The sequence below is a fragment of the Myotis nattereri genome (genome assembly GCF_964212035.1).
Source record: "Myotis nattereri genome assembly, chromosome: 3".
Taxonomy (NCBI): domain Eukaryota; kingdom Metazoa; phylum Chordata; class Mammalia; order Chiroptera; family Vespertilionidae; genus Myotis; species Myotis nattereri.
This window is the reverse complement of record NC_138077.1, coordinates 54,900,062-54,912,912: the sequence shown is the minus strand read 5'-3', so window position 1 is coordinate 54,912,912 and position 12,851 is coordinate 54,900,062. Positions and strand designations below refer to the sequence as shown.

The 12,851-nt window shown below is 43.2% G+C and overlaps 1 protein-coding gene across 1 annotated transcript in view; it reads right to left on the bottom strand.

Moving 5' to 3' along the window:
• Window positions 1-12,574, bottom strand: part of OSBPL11 (oxysterol binding protein like 11) — an 82,884-nt gene extending 70,310 nt beyond the window's left edge. Inside the window, exon 1 of the mRNA XM_081085388.1 lies at window positions 11,630-12,574. Within this exon, the coding sequence (XP_080941514.1) occupies window positions 11,630-11,853 (224 nt within the window). The 5' untranslated portion in view covers window positions 11,854-12,574. The remainder of the gene's footprint in view (window positions 1-11,629) is intronic.
• Between the last annotated feature and the right edge of the window lie 277 nt (window positions 12,575-12,851).

Genomic DNA, 12,851 nt, shown 5'->3' with positions numbered 1-12,851 from the left:
ATACTCTGAACCCTGATACTCTCCCGCTCTGATGAAAGCCCTCATGACTCCCTGACATTAAGAGGCTGACTACTAGCTCCTTGAATTGATTTACAGAAAACATCTCTTGACAATGCTGAATTAGTTTGGTTTACTGATGGTTCTTACCTAAAGGATGAAATAGGCCACTATCAAGCAAGCTATGCAATCATCTCTCTAAATAAAACCACTGAAGCCAGTCCAATGCCTCAGGCAACTTCTGTTCTATACATTACTTTGAACTTGCAATTTGGCCAAAGATGGCTAACATTTATACTGACAGCAGGTATGTTTTTGGTGTTGCCCAGAACTTTGGTATGCTCTGGAAATGAGAGGATCCCTGACTTCTTCTGGACAAAGGATAAAATACAGTTATGTTTTAGAACTCTTAGAGGCTATCCAATTACCTACATCTTTAGCAATCATAAAAATCCCTGGACATTTAATGGCAAACACTGACGAAAGTGGAGATAATCATTTGGCTGCTGTTGCTGAATTAGCAGCATTAGAACAATCTTAGCCCCTAACAAAAGTACATATGCTACCAGCTGAAATAACTGGAGATTTAAAGAAAACATTATGGCCCGGCCAGTGTTGCTCCGTGGTTGAGCATCGATCCATGAACCAGGAGGTCACAGTTCGATTCCCGGTCAGGGCACCTGCCCCAGTTTCGGGCTCCATCCCTGGTGGGAATTGTGCAGAAGGCAGCCAGTCAATGATACTTTCTTATCATTGATGTTTCTATCTTTCCCTTCCCCTTTCTCTGAAATCAATAAAAACAGGATCTAGCTGTTTGACAAAATATAGAAAGAAATGGTTAGAACAAGGCTATAAATTTGACCCCAAAAGAAACATATCAGTATGCCGAAACCGGTTTGGCTCAGTGGATAGAGCGTCGGCCTGCGGACAGAAAGGTCCCAGGTTCGATTCCGGTCAAGGGCATGTACCTGGGTTGCGGGCACATCCCCAGTGGGAGATGTGCAGGAGGCAGCTGATCGATGTTTCTCTCTCATCGATGTTTCTAACTCTCTATCTCTCTCCCTTCCTCTCTGTAAAAAATCAATAAAATATATATTTAAAAAAAAACAAACATATCAGTAGGTCAAAAATGTCTGACCACTCCTCCAATTGCATACAACATCACATATTGCAATATGAACATGACTTAACTCATTCCAACACTTACAAAATGGTTTTATGGGGAACACAATACTACTGAAAGCCACCTCCAAAGATAACTTCCCTGGTATGCTATTAATGCTGTCCCAAGCACAACCCTGGAAAACTCATTCACACCTGTATGGGGAATTTCACCTTGCCTTTGGGATTCTTTGAGGTCTGACAAATGGACTTATTTAGTTGCCCCCTTCTCAAGGATAACTGTGTTAGGAAAGATTTGTATGATTTCTCATTGGGTGGAGGCATTCCCTTGTGGCAGAGCCACAGCCTCAGCAGTAAGTAAATTACTCTTAGAGAAGAGCTTTCCAACTTGGGGAATCCCATAGAGCTCCACTTCACAGGACAGATTACATAATCTGTAAGATCTGGCTGATTTAACATTTCCATTGTGTTTATCATTCCCAGTCCTCTGGTCTTGTAGAACAAACTAACCAGGTAATCGAAACTCAACTGGCAAAGCCCTAACCAGTTTCTCAGTGGTTAGAGAGCATTGGCCCTCAGACTGAAGGGTCGAGATTCAATTCTGGTCAAGAGCACATGCCTCATACCTCAGTTGCAGGCTCAATCCCCAGCCCTGGTCTGGGCGAGTGCAGGGAGGCAACCAATCGATGTGTCTCTCCCACACAGATGTTTCTCTGTCTCTCCCCACTCCCTTCCACTATCTCTAAAAAAAATAAATAAATAAATAAATGGCAACAAACTCAATTGGCAAAACCCATAGTATTTTTTATTTTTTTTTAAACACATAGTCTTTTAATCTGCCTTGGCCTAAGGCTCAACCTAAGATGTACTCCCTTCGCCCAAAACAGACAGTCTCCTTTTGAAATTATTATCAGCAGACCCATGAGATGAAATCAAGTGATGTATAAGTCTGCACTACTGAAAGGAGACCAGAGTCACTGTTAGGGAACGGTAGCCCAATGTCTAAAGATGTTAAAATGAATGAATCTGACTAAGACCACCTCTACCAAGGAACTTCTGATTCGAGGACTATGACTTAGCTCTGCTCCCAACAAGCTTTACTGTCAAATGTGGCCATAAGCTCTCTTACTGTACACTCAGGAGATTACTTTCCCTTCTACCTGGGACATGACAAACCGGTGTGAGCCTTCCAGCGATGAAGGATCAATGTGGCTTTGTTAAAGATGGACCAACTCTAGTTACTAATGGTTGACCACTGATGTTTTCTAAGGAAAGACCTTGATCAAAATGAGAAAATGTGAAAGAAAACCCACAAAATGAAATTGATATTGTCAAGAGAACAACCTAAAATAGAGCCTGGAGGTCTCTGGGAAGCTGAGCTAACTCACCCTCCTCATGTGAAACAATTTAAACTGGGTTAAACCAAATGGCAACATACTGATACAGTTTCTGGAACTGGCTCTGCAGTATTGAACTTTCTATTAAAAAATAAATTTTCACCTAGCAACAGACATAAGCAATTAATCATGTATAGCATAGTGGAAGTGTGCTTGCCAGCCCAATCACAGCTCTTTCAGAGTAATTTATGTAATCCCTTTGAAAGCCCCTGCCCCTTTTCTGTCTTTATAGACTCTTGTCTCTTTCTTTCCCTCTCAGAACACAGTTGGGCTTCTCCCCAAATCTGACTCTCCTGAATTCGCAGATCACATTCTCAATTCATTCCATTCCCTTCCCTCCCTCGCTCCTTCCCTTCCTCCTTCTACCTCTTTGCTGTCCTTTTTCTTTCCTTGTTTTCCCTCTTGTTCATCTGGTTTTCTCTCCTTTCTATCCCTCAGACTAGGGTTTCCAGCTACAGCCAGTAGCAGCTACAGACTTCAGTTTATCCCCTCCGGGGACCTTCTAGCCAGCCTCAACAATAGCAACGGAAGTAAACCGGCCAAAACTCAAGTTCAGGGAGACACCAAGTGGGAAATCATACTTTGTTACAACACCTAATAAACCAAAAGGAAAATCCCTTCTTTCACCAGCAAACTAAATTGCTCTATAAACTGTCCTAAAACCCAGAAATGGTAATGCCAAAGCAATAATGTAACTATTTAATCAGGCTATTTTTAAAAAAATATATTTTATTGATTTTTTACAGAGAGGAAGGAAGAGGGATAGAGAGCCAGAAACATCGATGAGAGAGAAACATCGATCAGCTGCCTCCTGCACACCCCACACTGGGGATATGCCCGCAACCAAGGTACATGCCCTTGACCGGAATCGAACCCAGGACCCTTCAGTCCCCAGGCCGATGCTCTATCCACTGAGCCAAACCGGTCAGGGCTAATCAGGCTATTTTGTTTTAAGTTTAATCTGAATAAGTATGGACACAAAACATTTTATTAAGCAAAATCAGTACAGGAGACGTTTCAGTACAGGGAAGATGTTCCTTCAAAGGGAACAAAAACGTTCCCTCTCTTCAAGGTAGTATGATTTACATCAAGAATATTTTGCAGCCTGGCCAGTGTGGCTGTGGTTAAGCATCGACCCATGAACCAGGAAGTTGGATTCGAATTCCCAATTCCTGGTCAGGGGATGTGCCTGGGTTTCAGGCTCAATCCCCAGTCAGGGGAGCATGCAGGAGGCAGCCGATCAATGATTCTCTCTCATCATTGATGCTTTTATCCCTGTCTCCCTCTCCCTTCCTCTCTCGGATATCAATAAAAACTTCTTTAAAAAATAAGAATATCCCTGTGAGGCTGAGACGGTCCCTGTGTGGCCAAACACAGGGACACGTTGCGGATGGAAATAGCTACATTTTCCATGTGTATGACCCAGCAACAAAAAGTGTACACCTATGGATGAGGACAGTGCGGGGGTAAGGGCAGAGGGTGGGGTGGGAACTGGGTGGAGGGGAGCTTTGGGGGGGAAAAGGGGGAACAACTGTAATAATCTGAACAATAAAGATTTATTTTTTAAAAAATAAAAAATGAATAAAAGATAAGAATATTTTCCACTGTTTTCAAAAGCAAAAACAAGAGTTTAAAAAGCATAGCTCAGTGTTTGAGTGTCGACATATGAACCTGGAGATCATGGTTTGATTCCCAGTCAGGGCACATGCTTGGGTTGTGGGTTCGATCCCCAGTGTGGGGAGTGCAGAAGGCAGCCAATTAGTGATTCTCATAATTGATGTTTCTATCTCCCTCTTCTCCCTCTCCCTTTCTCCCTCTTTGAAAACCAATAAAAACATTTTAATAAAAAAATAAAAAAATAAAAATAAATAAAAAGACCTAATTTCCCACAAATTTATTTGATGAACAATTTTCTCTGGGACCTAAACTATGTGATTTTTTTGAAAAGGACTAAAAAGACTAATTTGCATAGTCTAACGTTAACCTGTTTGTATAGTTCTGATACAGTATAACTTCTATGGAAAATATTAACTCAAATGGACTGTATTGAGACCTGTAAAGCAAAAATATATGGATATTAAGAAATTAAAGAATATCATAATACACCAGATCTTATTCCTCAAGGCTTGGTATAACTCTCACTAGATTTCAGGAACAATGTTTTATAGTTTTCAGTTATATGGCTACAAGTAGTCCTTCTATTGTTTTTACTAGCATCTATAGCAGATTCCAGATAAAGAAAACAAAAATTAGGGTACAGAAAAATAGATTCAACTTTTCTTTAACCCCTACAGAGAAAAAAAGAAACATTTATGACTTTTTCTTTAAATCATCCTAAAAAAAAGTGGCAAAAACTAGAAGACAGTAAACATTAGGTTATATTTAGGAGATCTCCTTTCCTATTGGTAAATAAGTACCTTTTCTTGTAATAGGGTATTTAGACTGGAAGACATAATGTTTGACCACAAAAATTCTTTCTATACTATACATTTGTAGACTTTTACCCATTTACTGAAACATACAACTATCTGCTAATGAAGAAAAAAGATCTGCCTGTTTGTGAATGGTGGTTAGCCAAAATAGAGCCTAAATAAGAAAAAGCAGGCCCATCGTATACCCAATTTGCTTTTCAGTTCCTCCTCTGGGTAGTTCTCTTCTGTCCACTTTGACAAACAAGTGACAGATCTGCAGATCTGTAAATTTTCCTGACAGCTGACATGCAGAATATAAAAATGGAAACATGCACATTTTATAAACTTTGAACATTTACTTTGAAAAAGGAAGAAAGAATTCAGAATTAAATTTTCTTTCCTCTTAAATGGTGATCAAAGACCACATCATAATGTTAGGGTCGCCGAAGGAGGAACGCAAGAGGCCAAAGGGGCCCTCCTTTAGTGACCCTAACACATAATGAGTATCAATTACTCAGGAAAGACAAAAATTTAAGGCTAACCTACTAAATTCACTTCTCAGCTTTGGTTTGAAAAACGATCATCATGACAAATTTTGCAATTGAAGCTGAGGTTTTTCCCTTTTCTGATTCATTTTCATGATCTTCCCCAAATAAGCCTTGGGGTCCCTACTTTCATTGCTCTAAGTATACACATTAATTTAAGCTTCAGAGGGCTTCACACATGATAGAGGCTCAAAAATACTTGCTGCATGAGTTAGAACACTAGTAAATGATAAAACCACCATGGCCTAAAAACTAATTATTTATCAATAATTATTCATTCCTTTAGAGAGCTTATGTACTTTTAATACCTAGGAATAAAAGTTCTATTCACTGGCTATGTAACTTTGGCCAACTCATTTGATTTCCATTTTCTTCAACTGTAAAATGGGAATAACAATGCCTTAAAGAACTTTTGTGAGGTTTAAATGTGATAACAGAAGTAAAAATATTCTAATATTATGAAGGCAATTATCCACATTTCTAATGCCTTATATGTCTAAGGTACGGATGAGTATGCCACTTACCCATTACAGCAAGTTAAGCTCAACATACCTAAAACCAAATGCATCACATGACTCCCAAATCATTTTCTCCTGTAGACTTTCCGAAGTTTCAAATCTGGATGAGTGAAGTCAATTTTACTTCTTTGTCTCACTACCACTCTCCACCCAATCCATCACCAAGGTCTAACCATCTTCCTCTAATGCAGTGATTTTCAACCTTTTTCATCTCATGGCACTCAAATTACTAAAATTCTGCAGAACACCAAAAAATATATTACATCTTTTGCCAATTGACACACACACACAATTAGATATAATTTTGATTCACTCACACCAGACGGCTATTGTGCAGGCTGCTGCTATTTTTTCACTTGACCATCTAAGGGAAAAGAGGTCAGCGCCCCCGACTAAATACCAGGTATTGCATGTTCTTAAAAATTCTTGCAGCACACCAGTTGAAAATCACTGCTCTAACAGTTTCCTTCTTTTCCAGCATTATTAACACCTTGCAACTGATCTCCTAATACTCCTCTTATTCTCCAACAATCAAATTCAGTTCCAAACTTCCGACTTTAGAAACAAATTTCCAACTACTTAGTTGCCAAATCTATCTCAATAGATGACGATCTAGAGTACATTTATATTGACATCTGAAATAGGCACCTTCTTGCGTGGCTCTCAGTGATTCCAGCCTGCTGTTTTTTACACCCTTTGTGTGGGCTGAACCTCATCACTTGGTTCTAGTGACCAGTGAAAAGTGACGTGACTTCACTTCGACGCTTAGGTTACAAAACACTATGACTTCCATCTTGCTAGTGCTTTCTTGCCTTCTTCTCACTTCCTCTCTCCCTCTGAGGAATCAGGCTGCCAAGTAGTAAACTGCTCTATGAGGTGGCCCATGTGGTCAGGAACCAAAGGAGGCCACCAACAGTCAGCCATGAGGAACTATGGTCTTTGTCCAAAAGGCAAAAATAATTGAATTGTGCCAAGACCCACAAGAGTGAGCCAGGAAGTGGCTCCTTCCTAGTTGAGCCTCAAGATGACTGCAGCCTTGTGAAAGACCCAAAGCCAGAGAACCCAGCTACGCTGCACTGAGATTCCTGACCCACAGACACTGAGATAAAAAATGGTGCCCTAGCGGGTTTGGCTCAGTGAATAGTCAACCTGCAGACTGAAAGGTCCCAGGTTCAATTCCGGTCAAGGGCACATGCCTGGGTTGCTGGCTGCAGGAGGCAGCCAATCAATGATTCTCTTCCGTCATTGATGTTTCTCTCTCTCTCTCCCTCTCCCTTCCTCTCTGAAATTAATAAAAATATATATTTTTTAAAATGGTGCTTTTTCAATACACTAAATTTGGGAATACATGATTGCGGGAAGCCACCCATTGTCTTCACTAGCAGAGAGGTGCAGACAAGGAGCCGGAATGCTGGTGACCCTTGAGTCCTGGCAAAGGTCAGGGCTATGCACCCACTGTTTAGTCCAATGGTAGTTGAAGCAACTTCCCCACCAGATAGTCATGTAAATCCTTACTGATAAGACAGTCTGCCTGTTACTGGAACTTGCCTGCCAACGGGCTATAAGTGTATCCCAAACTGAATAAAAGGATGGCCAGGCCTGAGCCAAAGCGGAGTGCTTCCTCTTGGGATGGGCTCCCGCCTGGCCCCCCAATTTCCAAATTATTATTTCTTGTCTCGTCTCTTTCATTTGCGTGCGGCCCCTTCTCCAGATTCTGAACCCTGAACCACGTAGGACATGGGGGTCGTCACACATCGTAGCACAGTAATAGATAACACACTATCTAACAGGATTTAAAATAAGTTCCAGATAGATTAAAAATTAAATGTAAAATGACCAAATCATTTTAAAACTATATGAAAGCAAGTATTTATAAAAATAACTTTCTATACTAGAAGTGAAAGGAAAAAGAGTAAGAGTTCTGACTTATAAGTTTTCTCTGTGCCTGAAAATATGTAATAAATCAAAATACAAAGACTAGAAAAATCTTTGCAGCAAGTTTAGCAAAGAACTTAACCATACAAAATTAAAATATATTCTATGCAGTTACATAGTTATTATATAAAGGTTTAATATAAATTTTTCTGGAACTATAATGAAGAAATCAATAAAAAAACAGTGTTTCCAGGGAAGGAAACTCAGTGGCTAAGACAAGTATGTAAGGTAAACACTTAACTCTTTTACCTATTCAGGAAAAAAAAAAAATCCAACAAAATATTTTTAAGGAGCCTTAACCTGTTTGGCTCAATGGGTAGAGCGTCGGCCTGAGGACTCAAGGGTCCCAGGTTTGATTCCGGTCAAGGGCATATACCTTGGTTGTGGGCAAATACCCAGTGGGGAGTGTGCAGTAGACAGCTGATCAATGTTTCTCTCTCATCGATGTTTCTAACGTTCTATCCCTCTCCCTTCCTATCTGTAAAATATCAATAAAATATATTTTAAAAAATATTTTTAAGGAAATACTGATACTAAAATATTAATATGTAAATTTGAAAAATAACATTGGGTATATTAACAAGAAAAATAACAAAAATAAAAAACAGCAGGTATTTCACAAAAGAAAAAATAAGATTAATCATAAAGAAAAATTAACTCAAGCCCTGCCAATATGGCTCAGTGGATTGAGCGTCCTCTCATGCTCCAAAAGGTTGCTGGTTTGATTCCCAGTCAGGGCACATGCCATGGTTTTGTACTTGAGCCCCCAGAGCGGGTGTGCAGGAGGCAGCCAATCTATGTTTCTATCTCTCTCTCCCTGTTACTTTCTCTCTTAAAAAAATCAATAAGAAGATATCTATTTTAAAAAGAAAGAAAAATTAACTCAAAATGGATCAGAGATCTAAATGTAAGTGCTAAAATATATAATTCTTAAATTAAAACGACTGCATAAGTCTTTGTGATCTTGAACTTGGCAATGATTTCTGAGATATGATACCAAGTATAAGCAAAAGAAGAAAAAATGGATTAGGCTTCATAAAAATTAAAAGCTTTTGAGTTACAGACAATAACATCAAGAAAGTGGCAAGGGCGGAGTGGGAGAAATCAATGAGGGAAAAAGGGGACATATGTAATACCTTCAACAATAAAGATTTAATAATAAATAAAGTAAAAAAATAATAAAGTGATTACTGATTTAAAAAAAAAAAAAGAACCTGGAGAGCATTATGCTAAGTGAAATAAGCCAGTCAGAGAAAGATAAATATCACATGATCTCACTCATTTGTGGAATATAATGAACAACATAAACTGATGAACAAAAACAGATCCAGAGATACAGAAGCATCAAACAGACTGTCCAACCTCAGAGATCCACCAAAGGGCTTGTATGCATGCATATAAGCATAACCCATGAACACAGACAGTAGGGGGTGAGGGCATGTGCTGGGGGGTGGGAATGGCCAATGGGGGAAAAAGGAGACATATGTAATATTTTAAACAATAAAGAATTTAAATTTTTTTAAAAAAAGTGAAAAGAGCCCTAGCTCAGCGGATAGAGCGTTGGCCAACACACTGAAGGGTCCTGGGTTCGACTGCTATTTTCTTTGAAACTGTTCACCATTGTGTCATACAGTTCTCTACCTTCTTAAACAGAGTGTGCTTTCCTGGGTGACTGAAGGTCATTGTGACCATGATTATTGTACTAGGGAGTAATATAGCTGAGCCTGCATGTTAATTTTTCAAATCTTCCTTGTCCTACACTGTCAAGTGCCATTTCCTCTGTTACATTTCCCATGATAACCTTTTCCATTTGTGATTCCAATGGATTCTAGTTTGAAAATTATATAACTATTAAATAATACCCTAAGTAAGGGATAATAGGGTTCTGAATGAAAGTACAGCACGGCTTTATAAGAATTCTCTGCAGTGCTTCTAAGAAACTTGTTTAACTTTTCCATTCAATTGAGACTGGATTTCAAAAAAAGATCTGAGGGTGTCAGAAAATTGACCTCAGGCTACATGGAATATTACCTTACCTTGCTTTCTTTTTTTTTCCCTTAAATCCTCACCTGAGGCTATGTTGCTGTTTTTTTATTGATTTTTAGAAAGAGAGAGATGAGAGTGGAAAAAGAAGGAGGGACTGAGAGAGGGAGAGGGAAGGAGGGAGGGAGAAATGGAGGGAGGGAAGGAGAGAGGGAGGGAAGAGGGGAGGAAGGGAGAAAAATAGCGATGTGATGATCAGTTGCCTCCCTTGCATGCCCCAACTGGGGATCGAACCCGAAACCTAGGTATGTGCCCTGATGGAAACTGAACCTGCAACCATTTGGTGTACAGGACAATGCTCCAATCAACTGAGCCACATCAGCCATGGTTCTTTCTTTCTTAAGTCATATAAAATATCCCTGCCAAGTAATTAATTTTATATGGTTAGTTTTAAGCCACATACAAAAATGCATCATGCTGATTCCAAAAGTGGGCCTAGACACCTCACAGTAACTATATATATTTTTCTGTCATACAGTCAATAAGTTATAATCTACACTTTTTTTCTGTATGCTAATATAGTCATATATGTCCACATATATGGATACTAGAGGCCCAGTGCATGGATTTGTGCACCGGTGGGGTCCCTTGGCCTGGCCTGCGGACATGCCCAGAGAGGCCCCGGACTGCGAGAGGGTGCAGGCCAGGCCGAGGGACCCGGAGGGACCCCACCTTGCACGATCAGGGCCTGGGAAGGATGACGGGAGGGCTCCAGGGCATGTCTGGCCGGGCCAGACTCCTGCAGCAAGCTAACCTACCTGCCGGAGCCTCTGCCCCCTGGTGGTCAGTGCGCGTCATAGCTACCAGTCGAACAGTCACTTATGCTTTTCCTAAAGAATTCATCCCTTTAGTTCCATTAACATGGGATATCCTCATTTTATCCATTCTTAAGATTCTGGAAGGGTATTTTCCTCTATACTTTACATATCAAAAAAACAAACAACAACAACAAACTGTTGCTTGTCCAGGACTCTCTTCCTGCTCCTTAAGTTTTTCATTTGTATTAAGGAAAATTAACAAATGTAGAATTTCTTACCAAGACAGAGCGCTAGTAAGTGGCCTGGTCAACTCAAACTGAAACTCAAGTATAACTGGTTTAGAGTATCAGAGGCACCAGCATATGTCCCTCTGCCTTTGTATTCAAACCATTTATGTACCTCTCCCCTTTTAAGTCACAAACACCCGGAGGGCAAGAATCCTTCTGATTCATTAATGTCATCCAGTCACTCGACAAATACCTTCTGAGCACCTAGTGTTTGCGAGCTTCTGGGGAGAGCTGAGTTCAGCAGACCCTGCCCCGACAGTCAAGCAGAGGAGGCAGGCTTGTAAACAAATTGCAACACGACAAAAAAAAAGAGAGAGAGAGAGAAGCGGGTACGGAATTAAATCAGAGGAAAGAGTTACTCTAGGGCTGCAGAGGAAGTTCAAGGATACATGTAGGCATTCTCCAATGGGCCTCCATACATACCTGTTGAGCGGACAAATGAATGGATTAAATCTCGGTAGGGAAAGATGTGATCCCAGGTCCAAAGGAAATCAGTTGCGTCGGGAAGTCGGTGGAAAAGCTTTTACCTTTCAACAGCGGCAGGCACGCAGGTTCCAGCACCCTCACCTCACCCCCACCTCCACCCCAGGAGATCACCTCGGAGAAAGGGCCATACCTGTACTGCCAGCTTTTCGCATTGCCTCCGCGGCCGCCGCCGCCGCCGCTGCTGCCGCTGCTGCTGCTGCTGATTCCACCCCCACCGCTGCTGCTGCTGCTGTTCTTGTTCGGGGTCACCGCCGGGGCCGGGGCCGGGGCCGGGCCCTCCAGCCTTCCCTCGCTCTCTGAGACGTTCATGGTTGACCCGGGGTCAACCCCCTGCATCTTAACTCCAAAGTCCATTTGCCCTTCTTGGGCGCGGAGAACGACTCTGCCCTGGTGTGGGTGATGGTTCCTAAGATCGGACCTCAGGGGATCCCACGAGCTCAATCAGACGGTGGCCGGAGGGGGACCCATCAGAGGGTCCCGGGGAGGAAGACAAGCGTTCCACGGGCGGGGAACTTTCCAGCGGGCGAGGGGAGCGCGGACAGGAGCCTTTCAACATGGATCTCCTTCCCGGCAGCGCCGCGAAGAACAGTCACCCCGCCAGAGGGCTTGTTGGCATACTCGGAGCAGAGGCAACGCGGGCAAGTCGGGGGCCGGTGCCAAGAGGGCCGGGCGAAGGCCAGAGGACCACGGACCGGGACCGGCGGCCTGACCTCGGGGCGGACGGACGCACCGCCGCGCGCCCTCTTCTCCGGCACGTCCTCCGGGGGAGGGCCCGGTCCGGCCGGCTAGGCGGTTCCCGCCGCAGCCCTCGAGCCCGAGTGGGCGCCGCCCGCGCAGCCCAGGAGGAGGAGGGTCGGGGAAGGAGACCGCCGGGGCGGGACGCCGGCTCCCAGGGCCGCCTCTCCTTCCGCCAGAGGCGAGCCGTTCGTGGTGCCTTCCTCCAACCGGCCCGGTGCTGGGCCCTCGACTGTGTTCGAGAGGCGAGAGAGTCCCACGCCCTCGCTCCAGCCCTCAAAATGAACACCGCCGCCCCACCCACAGCCCCACGGGGGTCATCCACCCGCGGGCTTGCTCCCCGCCTTCCCTTCCGGAATGGTGTGAGCTCACTTCCCCCAGAGCTGAAGCCACTGGCGCCATCTTGGAGCCGGGCAGGGGCCCGGAAGGGGGCGGGGCCTCCAGGGGTAGCGGGGCCGGAGTGGCTGAGCGGGAACCGCGAGAGGGAGGAACCGCGAGGGGCGGGAGGAGGGGCGGGGCGGAGGGAGGGTCTTGTGGAGTGTGGCTTCCGGCGATCCTGCCCGGGTCTGTCCTTCGGATCCAGGGCCCATGGCAGGCATTTTAGGAAGAAGGCTTAG